Source organism: Acinonyx jubatus, chromosome A1 (assembly GCF_027475565.1).
Source record: "Acinonyx jubatus isolate Ajub_Pintada_27869175 chromosome A1, VMU_Ajub_asm_v1.0, whole genome shotgun sequence".
Taxonomy (NCBI): Eukaryota; Metazoa; Chordata; class Mammalia; order Carnivora; family Felidae; genus Acinonyx; species Acinonyx jubatus.
In genome coordinates this window covers 137,782,235-137,804,997 of record NC_069380.1, presented here as the reverse complement: position 1 = coordinate 137,804,997, position 22,763 = coordinate 137,782,235, and the positions used below count along the sequence as shown (strand labels likewise).

The window sequence follows — 22,763 nt, the reverse complement described above, 5'->3', positions numbered from 1 at the left end:
CACCTTTTCTCACAATTCCATTTTCTAAATCTGTATTATACTTTGGGTAGATTTTTAAGTGTCATATAAAAGGAAAAATGGTACTTTTTTCCTTCCTGCAGGCATGATTTGGTTAGTTTTCTAAAATCAAGTACTAAAATAAATCTTTGCTTGTTAGTGTAAACTAATGTGCTTTATCTGGTGGAATCAACTTTAACCCAAGAAAGCTGAAGAGAATGTCGTCTTCATCGTTAAGCAGCAGATTTTGAAATGATCTGGGAAGAGGCCGCACACATTTCTATAAAACGAATATAACTAAGTCTCTGTTACCCTTTGCTTTTTCCCCCAGTGTCCCTGCCTCAGACCAGTTGGGGACAGTATAAGCAGAAATGGAAGTACAATACAGAAGATGATAATTCTGTGATAACCAGAGTCAACAACCAAACAGGGATTACTATCATTAAGCCCCTAACCAGAGTCTCCCCAGGGCCATCCTTCCTACAACAAACCTTAATAATTCCAAGGATTTTCCTTTCCTAACTTTATACCTAATCCACTGTAACCTCCTAGGGTCCTTCTTTGTCTCAAAAACTGGCTTTAGAATAGGATACATTTTCCCCATTTTTCTGAAGATAGCCTCAAGAGTGCTTTTCATCATTCTGGGAGAATAGATCTGGTAAAACAGAAATTGTCTCTCTCTCTCTCTCTCTCTCTCTCTCTCTCTCTCTCTCTCTCACACACACACACACACACACACACACACACACACACACACACACAGGAAAGTCAAGCAAACCCTTTATCCTCCTGGTTTCTAACCTCAAGAATTAGAGCAGAAATACAGGATCTTCCCTATTTCCTATTTCACAGAAATTATCTGCTCCTCAGGTTTCTTAGCTCTAGGCAGGCATTTCCAACCCTAGCCATTTCTCTCCTTCCTCAGAGGGCTCATGGTTCCCCTGCTAAGTGAGCATGAAATAAAAAATGGGTTCTGAACTGCTGCTTCTGTTGCCTGCAATATAAACAAATTTCTAAATCGTAAACACTGTTTACAGAAATACTGAATTTTCTTTCCTTTAGATATTTCACACAGTGTCAATGCTAATTTGAGAACTATGGAGTGCCGATATGCCAGCCAACTTCTTGCTACCTTCATCTGGGCCTAGGATGCTGCAGGTCTCTGCTGGCATTCTGTAGGCTGCTGTTGGAACTTTATTTGAACCTCTTTAATTTAGGACTCTTCTGTACCTGGTTTTGTAGTACCTGACAGAAATCCAACAACCTGGCAGATTAGAAAAATGTAAACTCTATAACCTTATTACAAGCCAACCATTGAAGAGAAAATCTTTTTCCCTCTTTTGCATATCAAAATGTCATGGAAATTGTGGATCTGACATTCTAGGATACACAAAGTTTGAAGGAAAAACAAGGCCTTACAGATTTCATCAGCCTGCTTCGTATCATGAACATAATCTGTTCTCTTACACTTTTTAATGGTCACACTCTAAAGAATAGTGCTTTCTGGGAGTAAGGAAATTAGGAAGACCTATTTACATTTCCCAGACCTAGGGTGATTATGCATCCCAGGTGGGCCAGGGCAGTCCTTAATCCAGCAAATTTATTAGTAGCACTCCCTTTGACTTGCAGATGCGCCTTGTTTAGATGACTTAGTATAGGAACTAAGCAAATAGGTGTTGGAAAAAATGAAATTTGGACAAGGTAAAAAAAAGAGAAACTCTCCAATTTCATTTACTTTTTTTAAAGTTTTTATTTAAATTCCAATTAGTTGACATACAGTGTAGTATTAGTTTCACGTGTACAATATAGTGATTCAACACTTCCATACAACACCTGGTGCTCATCACAAGTACCCTCCTTAATCCCTGCCACCTTTTAACACATCCCTCCACCCATCTGCCCTCTGGTAACCATCAGTTTGTTCTCTATAAGAACTATATAGATTCTTACATACTGTTGTGCAAATAGATGGTCAAATTTTATGCATAACACTATATTATAAATTTTTTTTAACGTTTATTCATTATGGAGAGAGAGAGAGAGACAGCATGAGCAGGGGAGGGGCAGAGAGAGAGGGAGACACAGAATCCAAAGCAGGCTCCAGGCCCTGAGCTGTCAGCACAGAGCCTGACGCGGGGCTCAAACTCACAAACCGTGAGATCGTGACCTGAGCCAAAGTCGGATGCCCAACTGACTGAGCCACCCAGGTGCCCCAGCACTCTATATTATAAATAATTGCTGGCTACCTAATCTTGACCCCCTGATGGACTGAGATCTTTGAGTTCAGAGAGACTTTTCTGGGCTTTTGCTCCTTATTATATTCCCCAAAGACTAGCACAATAGCTTGCCAGTAAATGTTCATTGAATAATGTTCATCAAATTATAATGAATTAATGGATGCATGAATATGATCCAAAGGACTGCTAATTTAAAACTGAATTTACTTGTGATTGACTGTCCTAATAAGTAGACATGCCTAGATCTCACAGGCTTAATGGAATTTGTTGTGAAGAATTCAACAGATTGTAAATAGGATTTCGGTTAGGTAATATTATCTCCTTTATCTGAATTTTCGACATCTGACTGTGAGATAGAAGACTAATGGCCCTTCACATTTTTTCAACCAGATACTTAAAAGAGAGCTATATCCTTCTACTTCCCCCTCTTCATGATAAATAATAAATCTGTTTAGTTTTGGTAACATTTCCTAAACCTCTTTAATCAGATGATGTCAGCATTTCATGGGACAAATAGCAAACTGAATAACTAATTTATTTCTTCATATCATTTGGAATCATGGTATCAAGAATATCCTAGGGCCTCCTGGGTGGCTCATTTGATTAAGCATCTGACTCTTGATTTCAGCTCAGGTCATGATTTCGGTCATAAGATCGAGTCCAGTGTCGGGATTCTCTGTCTCCCAGTCTCTCTGTCCGTCTCCCAGTCCCACTTGGGCACACGCATACTCAATCCCTCTCTCTTTCTCTCAAAAAAAAAAAAAAAAATCCTGAGTCACGAAGATTAGTGATAAAAGTTTTTAATCTTGCTGTTTTGAGACTTTATCCAATGAATCAGAGATGATGGAAGAGCTTTTATTCTTAGTCCCACACAAAAACTAGTCAAGTTGATAACTCAGGTGAATGTGTTGGTGGACTCCAGAGTGCTAGAATGTGGTACATTAACAGATTTGAAGGTATATGCTATTTGTAATTAAAGATTTTAATCAGGGGCACCTGGGTGGCTCAGTCGGTTGAGTGTCCGACTTCGGCTCAGGTCATGATCTCGCCCTCCATGAGTTCAAGCCCCGTGTCGGGCTCTGTGCTGGCAGCTCAGAGCCTGGAGCCTGCTTCAGATCCTGTGTCTCCCTCTCTCTCTGCCCCTCCCCCACTCTCACTTTGTCTGGCTCTGTCTCTCAAAAATAAATAAATGTAAAAAAAAATTTTTTTTTTAAAGATTTTAATCATACAAACACCAGCCTTAAAAAATGAAATTCTGTTGGTGAAATCCTGATATATATGTATCACTGAAGTCCTTAGAAGCTATAAAATGGAGTGAATCTATGGTGCATTTTCCCTTGAAATTTCACAACTTCCTCCTAAGCCTCTGCCTACTTGGCTGTAGTTTCTCTTCTGTGTTATTGAGGAAATCTTCACTGATATTTCAGAATAAATTGGAAGGAAAAAATGAACATTCCCAAACTTCTACATAATTTGTGATCACTGTGTACAGACATATCAATCTTTTTTACAGTACTTAAAAAAAATCTGTTAATGTAGATCACAATTCATTACTTACTCAGAAAGCCAATCTTACTTATATATATCTATGTCCCCTGTCAGCACAGTAGTAAAACACTCAAAGAAAATTATGTCAAATGTATTCATCTAAGAAAAAAAGAGTATCTCCTGAAGTCTTTCTTTTCCCAAGCCATCATTTAATGCATATTAGTTATATCATTTTCTTTCATCATTTCTTCATTTGAAAATAGAACATGCTTTTTCAGAAAAAAAATAGACTCTTTTTTGATTTTGCTAAAAACTGTCCTTGACCTACCGATAATATGTTGTAAATAAATTACTTTAAAGAAAGTGTTTTGTTCATTCCAGTGCTATTACTGTGCTTCATTGCTCTGTAAAAGTATGTGTAACAGAGAGAGCACAAACATTCACAGGTGCTTCTGTTTTATGTGGTTAAGAACTTCTTCAAACTTAAACACCTAAGGAAGATGGGTGTCTGATAACAGAGCAGAAGGTGTTTATTTCAGCTCCTGTTGATGATTCTTAATTGTTTTTCATTACTTTAATCATAATTTTTTTCATCCTAGTATCATGATTAACTTTGACCTAATTCTTAAAGTGGAGGATATATATCCACTGATAGGGGAGGAAAGAGAAGAAAACTAATTTATCTGTTGAGCACCTGCCGTGTGCCAGGCCCTCTGCCAGAATGTTTTACATACCTTAGGCCTTTGATGAGTTTCTTATTAGTAAAACTCCAGACCTGATGTCTGTACAACACAGAAAAAAACATGAACACTTTACATATAAAGTCAACTGTCTCAAACCCAGTTCAGCTTAAGAAACCACGTATAAAATTTATTTTCCCATAAAGAAAGGGCTTAAATAATTTAAACTTCAAAATATAATGTCCAAGTCTGTTTCTTGATTTCAGTATAGTTTTCACAGATGGCTTTTGATCTTATCAATCTAAATCTATCTCATACTATTAATTTAGTTTTAAATATCAAATCACCTAATACTCTACCACCATGTTTAGCCTTTAGAATCCTTTTATTTTAAAAAGGCATTGAATTTTGTATTTAAATAGCTGTAATTGACTTTTTACCCAGTGTAACTATAGCAGATGTACTTTTACAATCTATTAAAATAATTCCTAATCATTTTCCCTTTGACTGGAATTATACTTCTTGTTCAGAATGAGAATGTGTATGTATATATATACACTTCTGAACAAGAAGTATAATTCCAATCAAAGGGAAAATGATATATATATATTCATTTCCATTTATAACTAGAGTAAGCAAAGAAGTGAAATTTCTATATCATCTAGTCTTGGACCTATTTTACAGATGATGAAACTGAGAACCAGAGAGGTAACATGGGTTGAATGAAAGGAGTACGTAGGTTAGTGATGTTTGAGGAGTGAACTATCAGTTAAAATGATGAGTCTGATTATTTTTACTTACGATCTATTAAGGGAATTTTTTAAAATGTTACAGGAGAAAGAAAAGTTAAAGTTAAAATTATTTTTAACCTAACTAATTAGCTTGTCATTTTGAAGTGCTAATTTAGGCCACTAGATAACATGAATAGGTGCATGAGCCTGTCCTTTTGCCTAGTGATGAAGCTAGCAATTCAGTTTAAGGAGACTTGTGCAGAATATCTAATATTTGGTGATCTCGCTTGAGGAAAATGGGTTTCTTCCTACTTCTTGCATGAGTAGAATGGTTCATTAGTTAGCTGTGCGGTCTTTTTTGGGGACGAGGAGGAACGAGAAGAGCCAAATGTTCACACTGTGGCTATTTTCCGAGTTGTACTGGGCCGGAGAAGCCATAAAACTTGCATGAGACAACACAAGTTTGTGTGGCCTAGAAAACTGATTATCTGTCTTCCAGCCTACTACTATTTTCAGTAAGAAATAACGATAATAATAGCAGCTTATATTTATTGAGTATTTGCTATATGCTACTCAGTAGCCAATCATTTGACATGCATTATCCCATTTAGTCCTCACTACTGTTTCATTCTCAATTTACTGGAAATTATGGCACAGAGGGGTTTATATAACCACCTTCAGAAGCTGCAGTCATCCTTTTCTTGCCTTGGTGTTTTATACTGCAGACAGGCTTCTTTTTCCCAAGAAGTCAATGCTGATATATAGCTTTATCTTGGGTATGGAAAATGGAGTGAGTGAATTATGACTTGGTCAGAAATCTCATTTTGTGCTCAGTAGACTTGACTAGGGTCTAAGATTTATAATAAGCAAATTTAAATACTATTTTTTTAAAAATAGGGTTTAATTTGTTGGTTCTTCTTTAAATAGGAACTTCCAGAGAGTCAATGCAAAGCATCCCACATTATCTGCAAATAAAAGAAGTTCTATTAATCAGCGATCAAGAATTTCTCCCATGCCATATAATGGATCAACATTGGAAGTTCTATGTGGAATGCGAAGAGCTAACATTCTAAAACCTTGTTTTCTTAATTTAATGGGTATTTGTTCATATTATTAAGCCACATTCATATTTTATCTTATATGGGCCGGAGGGCCTATTTTAATACACACTTTATGAGTTGCTACTTAAGATGTGTGTTTACTATTGTAAGAAAAAACAGAACTCAAACTATTGTAGTTAGATAAAATACTTTTTTGCCATTGTAATAAAGGCATTTTTGAATTAAACCACATTGAATCTCTGGCTTTTTATTAACATAAATGTAAAACTCATCTTTCAGTCAATACTTCTACCTTTGTATAAATAACAGTTAACTAAAGGGAAGTAAGGATTAAAAAAAGATTGATAAATGGTCCTGAAAAGGCCAGGCTAAAGTGTATCTACTTAAAACAAGAACTTAATGTCCTGGTACCTTCCCCCATTTACTTTGGAACTTATCTTGTGACCAAAATATAAAATTATGAAAGAGGTTTATTTTAAATTTCATAAAATTTAGCATAGATAAAACTGTAACTATGGTAAGTCTTAGAACAAAAAATGAATCAAATGTTGATTTGGTGGCTGATTATTTTAAATAGGATATACTTAACCTTTTGCTACATTGTCATGAAGATTTTTATTTTTTTTTTTTTGTAAGAAAGATTTTTATAAGAAACTTGGGGAGCACCTGGATGGCACATTGGTTGAACATCTGACTCTTGATTTCTGCTCAGGTCATGATCTCAGGATCCCTTAGATAGAGCCACCATGTCAGTACAGAGCCTACTTGGGATTCTCTCTCTGTCTCTGTCCCCCCCTCCCCTGAATAAATTTAAAAAAGGAAACTTGGCAAGAGTTCTCAAGGGTCTGTCTGTCTTTTTGAGAGAGGATGCATGTGTGCATGAGGGAAGGACAAAGGAGACAGAATGAGAGAGAATCTTAGGCAGGCTCCACACCAGTGCAGAGCCCAACACAGGGCTCAGTCTCCTGACCCTGGGATCATGACCTGAGCCAAAATCAAGAGTCCAACTCAACCAGTAAGCCATCGAGGCACCCCTCAAGGGTCTATCTTAATCCTGTGATTGCCATCTTATTCTTTGCCTGTCATTAACCTAGGCACCCAAAGAAGCTTTTTGACTCTGTGGCTTGGGTCATCTGGGTAGAGGAACCAAACTGTGATAAAAATTACTCTCATAAGTGTTAGACTTTGGGAGATACAATCTTGCTTTTTTGATATTTTCTTATTTTAAATGTATAGAGTCATAAATATCTTTAGAATACATGGGAAACTGGTTAACAGTTGTCTGTGGGAAGAAAAATCGTGGGGCTAGTGAACTGAGAAGAAAGGGGGACTCTGAACCACCTGTGCTCTTTGGCACCTTTTGAAATGCATACCATGCGTGTGTTCTTGTTCAAGTAAAAATTTTAAATATCTGAAAAGGAAGCACCTGGAAAGGTTTGCATATTAATAAAAGTGTAAAGACATCTTGGATCATTTTTCTTCTTGTGAGAGTCCATTGAAAATGTTCAGGTTAGACTACCCCTACATGTCGTAATATTTGAGAACTAAAAAGTTTCTTACGCTATTATCATTTCTTCAGATTACCATATTTTTCTAATTCTTTTTTTTAACATTATAGAATTTTGTTAATGTTTGTTTGTTTGTTTATTTATTTATTTATTTTGAGAGAGATCACGCAAGCAGGGGAATGGTGGGGAGGGGGGAGGGGCGGTGGAGAGAGAAAATCCCAAGCAGGCTCCACACTCAGCGCTGAGCCCAACACAGGGCTCGATGTCACAAACTGTGAGATCATGACCTGAGCTGAAATCAAGAGCCAGATGCTTAACCGACTGAGCTACCCAGGCCTCCCTATTTTTGTAAATCTTTTTTTTTTTAAGTTTATTCATTTATTTTGAGAGACACAGTGAGTGGGGGAGGGACAGAGAGAGAGAGAATCCCAAGCTCAATGTGGGGCTCAAACTAATGAAACTGTAAGATCATGACCGGAGCTGAAACCAAGAGATGCTTAATGAACTGAGCCACCCAGGTGCCCCTAAATCTTGAATAATGTACATGAGGTGGCCTATTTGGCTTTTGTTATTTAAGGAAATGTTTAAAACATGACTCATTTGCAAATATATGTACTAACATGAGAAATTATATATATAAATGAAAAAAATTCACATTGATAGGTAGTGGTTAATGCAAGTCCTGATTGTGTTGAATAAAAAATGTGCCTTTGAGTGTGTATATAATTTTTATAGCCAATAAATATGCATGTATTTATATTATGTGTGTGACATATACTTGATGAGTCATGAAATGTGTACTTGTAGATAATGAGCATGGGGGCGGGGGGGTGCAGGTATGTCGAGTAAAAGCTCTGGAATGCCAGAAAAAAAACAATTTGTAGTGTCTGCCCTTCAGAGAGTTGGACTAGGAAGGGTGGAAGGATGCTTTTGCAGTGTAGATTCAACTTAAAAAAAACCAACACATGCTTCTTTTGAAACTTAAAAAAAGTTTTTAAAGAATAACTTAAGCAGGTATTTTGTTTAGTGATTACAATTTAGAAAAGTCATACATTCTAAGTTGATAGTACAAGAACTTAAAATTCTGAGTTTTCATCTTAATGGTCAAATTCTTAAACTTAATTTTCTAAGCCCATTAAGAATGTATCTACCAACTGGTAACTAACATAATCCCCAGTGCCCTTGAGGCATGCTGAGTCTTGTCCAAACTAAACAACAAAAGGGTCTGGAGTTCAGAGAGCTATGGATACCCCAGATCATCCCCGTGAGAAAACAACAGTGTGGAGTGTTTGCTAGATGTTTTGGCTATTTTGAGTTCTAAATGAAACCCTGAAGCTTCTGGCCTTAAGCCATGTATGGGACCTCCAAGAATAGCTAACAATCCAGTCTTCTACCTGATATTTGTATCCTTTCTCTAACATTAACTTCTTGACCACCTCTAGGATACTCCATACTCAACAAAGAAGCCTATTCCCTTTCAGACAGGTAGTCAGTCCTGTTAGGAAGCTGGAACCACAATGTCCCAGACCTCACCATCCTATTATGATAAAATCATATTTCTTTTTATGAGTTGAATTACTATGGCACAGACTCCACGGGTCTGATTGCTGGGAATGTCCAAGCATACATCTTGTTCTTTTCTCAGTTTCTCTTTCGTTCATTTCCCTCCACCTTACTTCCCTGAATTCAGTACTTTTATCAGTGCATATCTAGACTATGTGCAACAGCAATCCACCCCATTTCCCTCACCCAGTTCTTTATAAAACATGCACAGTGTGCCAAATTATTCTTAAAGATCTCTTTTCCTTCCCTGCTGCTGCAAGAGTAAAATCTAGGCCCAACATTCCAGTCCCCCGACTCTCCGGTCCTAACGTAACCTTCGAGCTTCATCTGCCAATAATCTCCAGTCCTTGACTCACTCTTCAAAGCAAGTCATTCTTTCTTTGTCCCTATTATAGGCTGGATTGTGTCTCCTCAAAATTCATATGTTGAAGTCCTAACCCCTGAGACCTCAAAATGTGACTATATGTGGAAATAGGGCCTTTAAAGAGGTGATTAAATTAAAATATGGCAGTAAGGTAGGTCTTCATACAATCTCTTGTACTTCTATGAAGAAATGTGGACACATTGAGGGATAACAGAGATGCACATGTACAAATAAAAGATAATGTGAGGGGTGCCTGGGTGGCTCAGTTGGGCGCCCAACTTTGGCTCAGGTCATGGTCTTGCCGTTCATGGGTTCGAGCCCCACATCAGGCTCTGTGCTGACGGCACAGATCCTGGAGCCTGCTTTGGATTCTGTATCTCCCTCTCCCTCTGCCACTCTCCTGCTCATTCTCTCTCTCTCTCAAACATTAAAAATAATTTTTTTTTAAAGACTACGTGAGTCACAGCAAGAAGGCAGCCATCTGCAAACCAAGGACAGAGGGCTCAGAATGAAATCAACACTGCTGAATCCTTGATCTTGGATCTCTACACTCCAGAACTATGAGAAGTAACTTTTTGTTGTTTAAGCCACCCAGTTTGTGGTATTCTGTAATGGCGCTCTGAGCAAGTTAATGCAATCTCTAACTCTCCCATACATTTGTTTATACTACCTAGAATATTCCCTCTCTCTTCTGCCCATCTATGTGTTCTTTACTCTTTGAGCCCTCTCCTCATATATGACCTCATGTATTGCTTTCTCAGACCACCCTGATCCAAGCACCGAATATTTACAGCTTGGTGTTTTTCGTTCTCGTAGTTCATCTCCCTGCAAATAGCTGGAAAACTTGTTGACATCAGGCTTAGAGATTTATACCTTATTTCCATAAAATATCTCAAACATACTAGATGCTCAAGAAATATCAACCAGTTAGAAGGTTTCAGGTACAATAATAGAAAACTCTACTCAAAAATGGCTTAAACAATAAGGAAAATTTATTTCCTATAACGAGTCCAGAGGTAGAAACTTTAGACTTCATTAATTCTTCAACGCAACATTGTCACTGTTGTTTCCATCTTTCTTCCAGCTCCCTTCACAGTGCCAAGATGGCTGGGCTATTACAGGAGGTGTACATGTAGAAACAGCCTCATTAGAAGAAGAACAGAAATAACTTTCTTCCAATGCACATCTTTTCCGAGCACCACGACCACCCGGGGACATTGTGTCTCATTGGCTAGAATTATACCATCTGCCCGTTTGTAAACTAGTCACTGGCCTGGGAAGTAGGATTAACTTGATTGGTTGAGAGGAAAAAGGATTTGCCCATGTGCAGGAGAGTAGTCAGTTGTACGGATTCCAGAATCTGTCAATAAAACAAACAAACAAACAAACGAACGAACAAAAACACCAAACATATGTGTGAGGGGGAGGAGTTGGGCTAAGAGCAATATTTATTGAACACTTAATATGTACCAGTCATTGTTAACCACTTTCAATGTAATAACTCATTTAATCCTCACCACACCCTATGAGGCAGAGATATTATTCCCCGTTTTACAAATAAGGAAACTGAGGGACAGAATGAAGTAACTTGGCCCAAAGTCACACAGCTACCAAGTGGTAAAGCTGGGATTCAAACCTAATAATCTGGCTTCAGAACTCATGCTGTCAGCTACCATATATTTCCTCTCTCTCAACCAAAAGTATTTGCCTGATTATATATGTACAAAATGATTACAAGAGTATTGACATCATTTTGAGTGATGACGACCGTATCGACTCCTTCCTCCTACACACTCTGAGGGAGTCAGTATTTGCTCACTTCAGTGAATGACAGGTAGTCATGGCAGACGGAGACATAAGTGGCAAATGGAATGCAGCAGTCTTACTGGATGAGTTGCAATATGAACACATTGGTATCTGTTCTTGGGCTCTCTCTTTCTCAATCTAGGGAGTTCCAGTACAAAGAATGAGTAAAGCTTATTCATCTGAAATATTGCCCAAACTCAATTTTCATGGGAAACTGTCCTGTTGTTTTTAAATGAATGCATGTGCCCAGAGGACCTGGACTTTTAAGTCCCTTTGGATTCCCAGTTCCATGAGGGGTAACAGCACATACCCACCATGTGTATTTCTTTGGACACCCTCTCCTATTTCTCCTCAGCACATTTATGTTGAAGCCTATTTCACAGAAGGATACCAGGGCTATATCATTCTTAAACTTGTTAAAGCCAAGAAATACAGTAAGCTTCTGCTTAAACTTAATCATAACGTTCTCACATCCATAATTCTTTTATGGACCTAAATAAGAAGAACAGAATTTGAGGCCATGTCAGATCAGCTTGCCTCAGTCTCTATTTAAGCCCTGAGTACAGTCTGCATGGTTAACCTTAAGTTCCGTGGACATATTTGTTACTTCACATTCTTTCATTTAGGCTACTTTGCCAGGGACTTTAAAGTAGGAACGGCAGATGCAAACATTTGAAGCTGTAATGTAAATAGTGGTATTTCTAAAAGCAAAAGCAGTTAACATTTCTGTTTTTAGATTTTCACAAGACACCTTAAAGTTCCATGACGTCTGGCAGGCTGGCTGAGATACGAAGTTGGGTCATGTCCTTCAAAGCCGGAGGCCAGGAAGTGGTGAGACAAGTTACCCAGCTGGTGGGTGAGACTTGCCAATCACCCAACATCTTCACCTCAGCACAGCATTTTTGTTCTCTGCTCATTATGCCTACACATTAACTGTTACGAAATGACTAAACAGAACAAAACAAAAATTAGGTTTCCTCGTGTAAACATGTCCCCGAAACAGAAATGCTAGTGGTAGATATGGAGAGGTTTAAGAACATTTTGATACTTAACCAAAAAAAAAAAAAAAAAAGGTATCCAGGATAAATAAGTAAGTAGACAGTCAAATGTGGAAGAACCTGGCTCTCTGTCACAAATTATTTTATGTGTCGTAACGCAAGCCCAGAGAGCCCCTCTCTAAAATGGTGGAGGTCCCTTTCCTATAGAAGCCAAGGGGACAGACTTGAGCCGCTCAGTCAACACACAGGGCAAAGTCCGCCACTGCCCCATTTTTGGTCCCTCTGCTGCTGTTTCTCTACATTCTCTACTGTAGCTGTTTTTCTATGAAACTCCATCAGCCTACTGGTCAGCTTGGTCCTTGGACACTGCTCTCAGCCACTAATGCTCTCACCACCTCCCACATCCCTCTGCCTCATACTGATCTCACCCCACCTGGTCCTTTCCCCAAAGCACCACCCACCCCAGCTGTTGTGGAGCAGGGGCTTCCCGGAAGGCTTGGTGATAAAGGGGAAGGAGTTCCAGCACAGTACAGCACAAAACTTAATGACTGGACATGACCTCTGCCACAGGGAGTTTCTCCTTAAGGACGTCCTCATCACACCCTGCCTTGGTTGAAGCAGGACAAGATAGTGGATATGAGAGCAGGCTCGGGGCCGACATCCTAGCTCTGCCACTCTCTAATTAGGGAACCTTGTGACCCTCTCTAGGTTTCCCTGTCTGTAAATGGAGCTACCACCGTACCTTCCTCCTCAGATGTACGTGAGGATTCAATTTGGTAAGCTGCATAAAGCAAGCATCAGCCACTGTGGCTGGCACAGAGGGGTTGCTCAATAAATGATAGCTGTCAGGGTGCCTGGGTGGCTCAGTCAGTTGAGCAACGGACTTCGGCTCAGGTCATAATCTCACGTTTGTGGGTTCAAGCCCAGAGTCAGGCTCTGTGCTGACTCTCTCAAAAATAAAAATAAAAAACGTTAAAAAAATAAAAAAAAAAAATGATAGCTGTTGTTGTTATGAGGGGTAAGTTGCCCTGGCTCCCCTCTCTGAACCTGTGATTAACAACCTTGCTGCATCTCACACACACACACACACACACACACACACACACACACACTACATCCCTATACTTAATACAGAAAATCTTTGAGAACGAGTCTGGGATCGGTAATTTCTTAAGCACCTTAGGTGATTTTAATATGCAGCCAGATTGAGAACCACTGTTATAGACTCTTTCCACATCTTCCCCTTTGTCTCTTTCCTGGGCCACCTCTCACCTTTCTGTAGGCCTCCAAGAGAAACTCAGGATTCTCCTACGTTTTCTCCCTTTTTTTTTTTTTTTTAATTTATTGAGAGAGAGAGAGAGAGAGAGAGAGAGAGAGAGAGAGAGAGAGAGAGAGATTGTGAGTGTGGGAGGGGCAGAGAGAGAGAGGGAGACACAGAATCCGAAGCAGGCTCCAGGCTCTGAGCTGTCAGCACAGAGCCCGACACGGGGCTTGAACCCACACACTGTAAGATCATGACCTGAGCCAAAGTCGGACGCTTAACTGACTAAGCCATCCAGGTGCCCCTGTTTTCTCCCATTTTATTATAAGCATAGCATTTTTACTCTCTATGACTCATTCTAACCATCTAGGCTATGCCCAAGGGGCGTTGGCTTTCTCACCTTCAAAATATTGTATGTGTTTTTTTCTCTGGCCATGAAGTATATGAGATTTTATTCAGTTGTTGCTTTAAATAACCTTTTTTGTTAAATTTTTTTAATGTTTATTTTTAAGAGAGAGAGACAGACAGACAGAATGCAAGCGAGGGAGGGGCAGTGAGAGAGGGAGACACAGAATTGGAAGCAGGCTCCAGGCTCTGAGCTGTCAGCACACAGTTCGAACCCACCAACCACGAGCTCATGATCTGAGCCGAAATCAGACACTTAACCAACTGAGCCACCCAGGCGCCCCAATAACATGTTTTACAATAGCAAAAAGTTACTATAGTTCTCCCCAAATTGGGTTATTGTGTAAGTGTCTGCATGTGTTTCTTCCAGACTAGGAGATCAAGGATTCTAGCTGTGGGACACAATAAGCTGGAAGCCACTGGACCACAACCTAGCAATATACATGGAGTACTTATAAAATATTTCTGCAGATCTCAGGGGATTGTCAGTCTTGGATATTTATTAGGAACACCTGATGAATGTTAAAACCCAGACCAAATCTAGGCCTCATCCCAAGAGATTCTAGTTTCATTGATCTGGAGTAGTGTCTAGGCTGTCGGGATTTTTTTTTTTTGTAAGTTTATTTATTTATTGAGAGAGAGAGAGAGAGAGAGAGAGAGCAAGCACGCGTACCCATGTGGGGGGAGGGGCAAAGAGGGGGAGACAGAATCCCAAGCAGGCTCTGTGCTGTCCACACAGCTGACTCACTAACCATGAGTACCTGACCTGAGCTGAAATCAAGAGTAGGCTGCTTAACCAAATGAGCCACCCAGGCACCCACAGGGTTTTTTAAATCTCTCCCAGGTGATTCCAGTGAGCAGCCACTGATCTTTGGAAACTGATCTTGTAACTTCAGTTTTGTTTTTTTTTTCCAACCACCATCAATGCATCAATCACTGCATTAATCCTGTGTTTCTGAAACTTGTCCCACTAAAAGAATCATTTGGGATGCTTCTTAAAAATACAGATTCCTGGGCCCCATTCCAGGCTTACTGAATCAAAATCTTCACAAAAAAAATTTTGATAGTGCCCATATAAGTTTTATCAGTCAAATGTGGGAAACACTACATTAATTCAACTTATCTTGGCCCATTTTCAGTTGATTAATATGTACTTCATTCATTTGTCTGGAAAATTTTAATGAGCACCAAATATGTGCCCAGCATTGTTGTTAGCTGCTAGGAATACACCAAAAAATGAGACAATTCCATGTCCTCTGTCTAGGAGCAGAGTAAACAAGCAAAGAAATTAATTTCAGATAGTGACAAATGTCATAAAGGCCAGAGAGCAAGATAAAGGGCTAGAAGGTGATATGGAGGTACAGGAAGCCATTGTTGTAAAAAGGGTGGCAAGAGAAGTTGCATCTGAACAGACAACTGATTGATGAGAAACTGCTGAGAATATCATTGCAGCCCCACTTATACCATTTTTAATCTCTACGTCTCATCTCTCCTAAATGATATGGGCTTTTCTTCAAGGTCAGGGACTGTCTCTTATATTTTTGTATTCTCTTGTAGCAACCAGTGTAGCACTTTGCACAGGTAAGAACTCAGTGAATCACACTAGATTCAAAAGCATTTCATCCTTAAACATACCATTAAACACAGCCAGCAGAGGATACAGCAAGTTCCCTGATTACTAAGTAAAGGAAAATCCAGGAAAATACACATCAATCATCAGATACTCAGCCCAAGGTTAGACTTTCTGCTTACTTCCAGCTGCTTGCCACAGCTACAGATTCTTAGTGGAAAATCTTTCAAACATGCCAAGATCTGGTCATCTGCGCACGACTCCACACTGGTGAGATCCAACACGAAATTGTGATTATCAGTTTTTGTCAGCTTACCATTTTGTGATGTAATTTGTTGCCTTTTGTATCCAACATCTCAACTTCTCCAACTTCTATTTTCATGAGGTAATCAGCTGAGCTTCTCAGAAGGCCACTGTATCCTATTATGTTTCTAGAAGGCCAAAGGAGATTCTTTAATACAGCCAAAAATACTCAGAAGGTTTAGTGAAACCAATTCAGATGTCTGGGGGAGGTTTATCACAATTCCAATTTGGAATTCACATGGCTTTAGGAAGGCTTTTCATTTCTTACAGGATTACCCTGTTCTTCAGATGCTTTCCTTGGGCCAAGGACAACACAGCCAGTACTGGAAGGCTCACCCAGGGGGAAACATCATTTGGTAAGGAAATTCCTGAACAAGGACTATTGAGGCCAGTGTGTTTCATACCAATTCTACAACCGATTTGCTGTTTGACCTGAGCAAATTATTTGCCCCCTTTGAGCCCCAGGATCCTTAGATGTAAGATATAATGTCCTTTTCTCTGATGACACTCTGATTGTTATAAAGACCAAATGAGGGGCGTCTGGGTGGCTCAGTCAGTTGGGCATCCAACTTCGGCTCAAGTCATGATCATGTGTTTCGTGAGTTCAAGCCCAGCATCCAGCTCTGTGCTGGCAGCTCAGAGCTCCCTTCAGATCCTTCATCCCTCTCTCTCTCTGCCTCTCCCACTTGTGCTCTCTCAAAAATAAATAGAACATTAAAAAAAAAAAGACCGAATGAAATTAATGAAAGGAACGAGCACTTTAAAGCGTGCTAATTGCAATGGCATTGCAACATACCATTATTGTGGCCAAATAATCTACCATGTTCTTATACTCCATATGGTAGGTGTCCTTTTAGCCTCTCATTTCTGCAGTAAAACTTCAGAAGTAAAATTCTGCCAGGCACGCCTTCCCCACTCACAGCTGTGCTTTTGATAAGCTATCCTTACTTATCTTTGCTTTCCTACAAGGGTCTGCTTAGATTGCCCTCTGCTCGGAGTGATGTGCTTTAGTGGTGTCCTCAGTGACTGTGTCCCCTTGGCTGACTTCCTGAGCATGGCTGTCATTTGGCCCATCATTTGGCGCTTAGCATCTCCTGTCCTGTTGATTATTGATCTTCTGGGTACAGGGACTATGTCTGTAAGTACAATGTCTTACTTGGAGGAGAGACCCTGTGATTTATAACTCTTTGCCTCCTTAGCTCAAGCAAACATTTTCATTAACAGTGACTTTTAGGGCTGGTACTTGGTGGAATAGGGTCCTCCCAAAATTCATGTCCACCCAGAACCTGTGGACCTGACCTTATTTGGAAATAGGGTCTTTGCAGATGTAATCAAGTTAAGATGAGGTCATACTGGATTAGGGTGGTCCTAAACCCAGTGTCCGATAACCCTAAAGAAGACAGAAATTTGGACACAGAGAAGACACACACACACAAAAGAAGGCTAACGTAGTAAAGGAAACAAAGTCTGAAGTGATGTTTCTGCAAGCCGAGGAGCGCCAAGGAGTGCCCTTGACCACCGCAAGCGAGGAAGAGACAGAGGAGTATTCTTCCCTAGAGCTTTCAGAGGGAGCATGGCCCTGCCAACCCCTTAATTTCAGGCTTCTGGGTCCAGACTGTGAAAGAATACATTTCTACTGTTTTAAGTCACCTAGTTCGTGGTAATTTGTTACGGCAGCTCTGGGAAACTAACAGGAATACTGAGCGTGCTGCACAGCGTAGCAGAGACCTTCCGTGGCCACCATCCAGCCTTGGACAATCAGCTTTTGGAAGACTTGGGGCACTGTTTTAAGGAAAGGGACTAATTGATGGCAGTGAATAGAGAGGGCAGGGAGAGAATGGGCATGGTCTGAATATAGAACAATCCAAAACAACGTGCCCAAACTTTATGCTAAAGGTGTTTTTTAAGGTCCCATCATAGAAACAGTTTGCTTTATGACTAGTAAGTAGGTTGATCTGGGAGTTGGAGACAGGGGAGCAAGTGAGTGAATGGATACCCACTTTTTAAAAAAAAATTTTTAACATTTATTTATCATTGAGAGACAGAGACAGAGCATAAGCATGGGAGGGGCAGAAAGAGGGGGGAGACACAGAATCTGAAGCAGGATCCAGGTTCTGAGAGGTCAGCACAGAGCCTGATGCAGGGCTCTAACTCACAAACTGCAAGATCATGACCTGAGCAGAAGTTGGACCCTTTACCGACTGAGCCACCCAGATGCCCCTGGATAACCACTTTTGACTGGATATATTCAGAATAAGAAAACTGGTCTCTTTGGGAGGAATTCTGTGAGTGTGGCTTTCGTAACGCCCCTTGCTTGAGATAACCAGAAGCTTCGGTGGTGCGAGTGGGGGCTGGTGTGGGCCGGTGGGCCATTCAAATCCCAGTCTCAGAGGCCTCAGTCTCCTCAGCTGTTAACAGCATGGATACTTGGGGCAGCCCATCAGGGTCTGAGTTCTGGCTCTTCCATTTATTGGCAACTTATTTCACTTCACCTGCTTCCCTCTTGTCATCTATAAAATCAGAATAGAAATGGCACCTCTTTCGTAACTTTGTGATGATTAAAGGAGTCTGTATAGATATCTTAGAATAGCACCCAAGATGGATGATAGAAGCCTTACTTGTTTTTATCATCATCTTCTTCGTGTGCAGACGGGGGAGACAAGCAGAGTGAATTACCTGATCTTTAGTGACTCTTGCAGAAAAAGGAGGTCCCACTGGGGAAAAGGAGATGAGTGCAAAGCTGGCCATTTACTTGAAAGTGCCTGCAAAACGGATCTTGAAGTATTTGCTCCCCTGGCACAGAGAAGTTTTTAAGAGGCAGAGTAGTCTCAGAGTCTCTACTACTGTGGACAGACTCTAGATCCTGGGAGTAAAGGATACGGATTCTTATGCAGTGCTCCCTAGTTGGGATTCACTGGGTGTCAGAGTCTGGTCTTATCTGGCTCTCCACCCACCAACCAGGCATATGGCAAGCCCTTAGTCAACACGGACTGACACTGAAGGAAACAGCAAACCAGCTGTGACTGACTTGCCTCGTAGGCCTCCTGTTCTAAAAGTCAGGCCCTAGGAGCCTCTGGCCCTAAAAGGAACAGGAGTGCTGCAGGAGACTTCTGGAAGTAGACAACTGCCAGCACAGATAAAGCATCTGAGATAGGGAAACGGAAGGGACTCCATTTTTAGAAAGGTTCCATCTCTGCTGTTCTTCTGCTAGGCCCCATTTACTCATGTTCTATTTTTTGCGTTTGCATAAACCAGAGGAGCTATGTTCCCACTCCAAGGGGGAAATAAGAAAGTTATTCTCTGAGTTCTGTCCTAAGTTCTCAGACACCGGATAACATCTAAAAAGAGCCAGATCCCAAACTCATTCCAGGACATTAGCTTCAATCAAATCTGGGCTGACGCTGGCATCAACACCGCGGACCTTCTAAAATAACACCTAATATTCACCTGTCATGTGCCTTTGGCCCCTCTCCTGGAATCCTCAAGGAACACATACCCTGGACACCTTTCCAATATAAATCCCTAACCCAAAGCAACCCCTAGACTCATTCCCCCTTTGGAGTCTCCCAGACACTCCCTCTGCTATTCTCGGTCACTCCCGCTATTCCATAAACCTTTCACATGTGATTTCTATCCTGCCCGAAGCCAAGGATCCTTTTGGCTCGTCCTTTGGGGCCCCCCTCCCGTGTCCTCAGACTGGCCTGCCTGCATCACATCCACTTCCAAAAATTAGTATATTTCAAGCTGTAGATATTTCTTAGTTGGTTAAGTAGGTCTGAGCTTGCTTTCATTCAATTATTCCGGGATCAGGACTGGTACCGGATCCCACGCCCTCAAGGCCTGACGCCCTCACCGACCCCCCCACCCCCAGCCCGCCCCGCTTTCTCGGGTAAAAAGGAAGCCTTGGAGTGTCTATTTGGCATGTAGGCACTGACGGAAAACAACTTTGTACCCTATTTATTGGCCATAAAGCTCCACCTTCCCACGCTGTTCCTAGATATTTCTCCCGGCTGCGTGGGACACTGTCCCAGTCTCACCAATGAGAGCGAGGCAAACAAATCCTGCAGGGCCCGAGCTTCACAGAGCACAGCCTTGGGGGAAAGCAAGGAGTCGCAGATGTAAGTTTGCTTTGTCACCGCCCTCTGAGCGACTTTGGGCAAGTCTCTTGGCTCCCCGGACCTCGGATTTCTTGTCTGTTTAACTCGGGGAGGCACCCGAACCTGGATGACGCTCAGGGCAGCGGCGCAGAGCCGCGCGGCTCGGCCGGAGCGGAGCGCGCCGCGCGCGCCTCGCAACTTTGTCCCAAGCTTGGAGCGGGGACCCCGGAGTGCAGGGGCGGGGAGCTCCCGCTGCGGGAGCGCGGCGACGGCGCTCCTCCTTTCTCCTCCACGTCACGGGGGCCGCTCGGCGCTCTCCCACCCCCGGCCGAGGGAAAGCAACTCCCTAGCAGGGCGCGCCGCCGAGTTGGCGAAAGGGGAGGAGGCGGGAGCGAGCCGCCGCCGCCGCCGCAGAGGGGCTGGGAGCCCGGAGCTCAGCTCGCGGCCCCCTCCCGGACGGCCTCTGCAGCCGCGGGGACCCCGCGTCCGGGGCTCCCCTGCTCCCTTTCGTAAGTCGACTTGGCCACGCAGGCCAGCGAGGAACGGCCGGGGCCGGGGTGCAGGGCTCCGATCCCAGCCACGGAGTGGCCGGGACGGCCGGACCCTCTCCTCCTCGAGACTTTGACTTTCCCGCTAGGGAAAACTTGGGCGCCGCGTTGCTCTCGGGGGGGTGGGGGCGGGGACGCCGACCACGGGGTGCCGCAGCGGGATCCCGGGCTGAGCCCCGGCCTGGCTGCGCGCCTAGCGGGTGCCGGGAGGAAGGGCGCGGGCACCCGGCGGGCGGAGATGGAGTCGGGGTCTATTGCGGGTGACCCCGCCTCGGCACTCGCAGACGCCGCAACTTCGGGAACCCGCGCGGCGTGTCCGCACCAGGGTTTCCCCGGACTCTCCCCGAGCGGTGAGAACGCGGCTCCGGCACGCGCCCTTTCCGAGGCGGGGGACCCGCAGTTTCCGTCCCGCGGCACAAGGGCCGCTCTGGCGAGGGGCGCCAAGGGGGAGGGGGCGCGACACCGGCTATTCCCCCCTCCCCCCCTCCCCCCACCCCCCCCCCCCCCCCAGCGCTCCAGCCTCACCGCAGCCCCAGCGCCGCCGGCGACGCTGCCCGAGACTCGGGTCCCTGGCGTCCTCGTCCCTGGTAGGCGGGAAGCGCGTGGGCGGGAGAGGGGCGAGGCGCTCCGGGATGGGCTGCACCAGTGGCTTGTCCGTTAGCACTGGGCGCTCTGGGGCGGAGGGGAGGGGTGGGGTGGGGTGAGGTCTCACCAGTTTGGAGATCGCAAGCTGTGGGGCGGACCTCCTGGCGATGCCCTCCACAGGGACGAGCTTCGTTGCTTTTTAAGGTCAAGTTTTCATGCCGCAGAGCTGACCAGGACGTCCCCCCTGCGAGGTGGCCGCGCCGCTCAGGCAGGCTTGGAGCCTCCGGGGATCCAAGCCAAGAGGTCTGGACTCTCGAGTCAGTTTACCATCTTTACTTAGACTGACGGCGTGAGTGAGCTGGTATTGCCTGGTACTTTTAGAACCAAGTTCTCGGTCTTGGGGAGGTTTTCCGGGTTGTTGTCGCACGGGAAGCTTGTGATTTGCCCCCTTACCTGGGCACACGAAGAGGTGGTGTTAGCCCTCAGACCCTTACCCTTCCCTCTTCTCGTCTGTACAGTTGAAGAGGAACAACCCAGAATATTAAGGGAATTAGGGCTAATATTAAGTATCCCGTGAGAGTTGGTAGACATAGAAGTCACCCTTTTTGATCTTACATGCATGAAGCGTGCCCTTATCAAACCACTTATCAGCCTAAGGCATTTTAGAACCTAACTGTCCCTTTTGACAGCCTTCGTTGATAGTGTCTTGAGGAAGTAAAATCTTTAAAAATAAATGAATGATGGCAGGGAACATTTCTGTGCTGTACTTTCCAAGAATCCAATACTGTCTGAGAAATGACGGATTAAGATGCTGTTAAATTACCTCTTTTATTAGCAGAGAAACAATAGCCAAAGAATTTGGTTGTGTGGTCCGGAGTTCGGAAAGCTGATAGAAGAATTTGGGGGAGGGGGGGATGAGGAGCAGGGTTCCTTCCTGTTTATTGCTTGTACTCATTCCAGAGTTAACGCATTCCAAAGTGATTTGCTAAATGCCACAGTTATCAGCACCGTGGTAGGTAGGAGTGAATGGCATAATTGGGGAATAAGTCAAAGTCGGCACTTGATAGCACCATGCCAAGTAAGTACCCTCAAGATAGGCAGGCAGTAAATAGTTATCAATGTGACTTTGAATGAATGCAGATCATGGCTGCAGTGGGGGGTGGGGGGTGAGGAAGTAGGGAATGTACATGACTGTGCCCAGCTTCTGTTTTCTCCCTTGAAAATCACTGAATACTGCAGCTGCTAGGTTGGTTGGTAACCTGGGGCTTATCTTAGGGCCCCTACCAGAAGTAAACTGTGTCTCCTTCAAAGAAAGGATTTCCTTCTTAGGCTGGGAAGTGGAAGAAAGCAGCACGAGAATGGGATTATGTGATGCCGGATTGAAAAGTCAATTCATCAATCCAAATTTGTTGAGACCTTACTGTAGGTCTGGCCAGTGCCGTGTGCTTTTGCGGTGGGGGGAGGAAGGGGGAAGATGTGCTGAGTCTGGGAAAGAGGCAGGTGGCCTTCTGGGGGAGATTTAAGGTGGGCCTCATGGATGAGTGGGAGTGGTGTCCACTAA

General features: G+C 42.9%; 2 protein-coding genes across 8 annotated transcripts in view; both read left to right on the top strand.

The window, feature by feature from the left end:
- The window catches only part of ANKRD31 (ankyrin repeat domain 31), a 135,181-nt gene extending 128,570 nt beyond the window's left edge, over positions 1 to 6,611 (top strand). The window contains 1 exon segment of the mRNA XM_053224024.1: positions 6,061 to 6,611. Coding sequence (XP_053079999.1) covers positions 6,061 to 6,206 — 146 coding nt within the window. The 3' untranslated portion in view covers positions 6,207 to 6,611.
- A 13,305-nt stretch (positions 6,612 to 19,916) lies between these two features.
- Positions 19,917 to 22,763, top strand: part of GCNT4 (glucosaminyl (N-acetyl) transferase 4) — a 29,076-nt gene continuing 26,229 nt past the window's right edge. The window contains exon 1 of one of the 7 annotated variants that reach the window (XM_053223999.1): positions 19,917 to 20,090. The gene's annotated coding sequence lies outside the window, so the exon portion shown is untranslated. Of the gene's footprint in view, positions 20,091 to 20,445; positions 20,579 to 20,827; positions 20,968 to 21,342; positions 21,552 to 22,763 lie in introns of those variants that run through there. The other 6 variants (XM_027039973.2, XM_053224002.1, XM_027039999.2 and 3 more) reach the window with 6 other exon arrangements.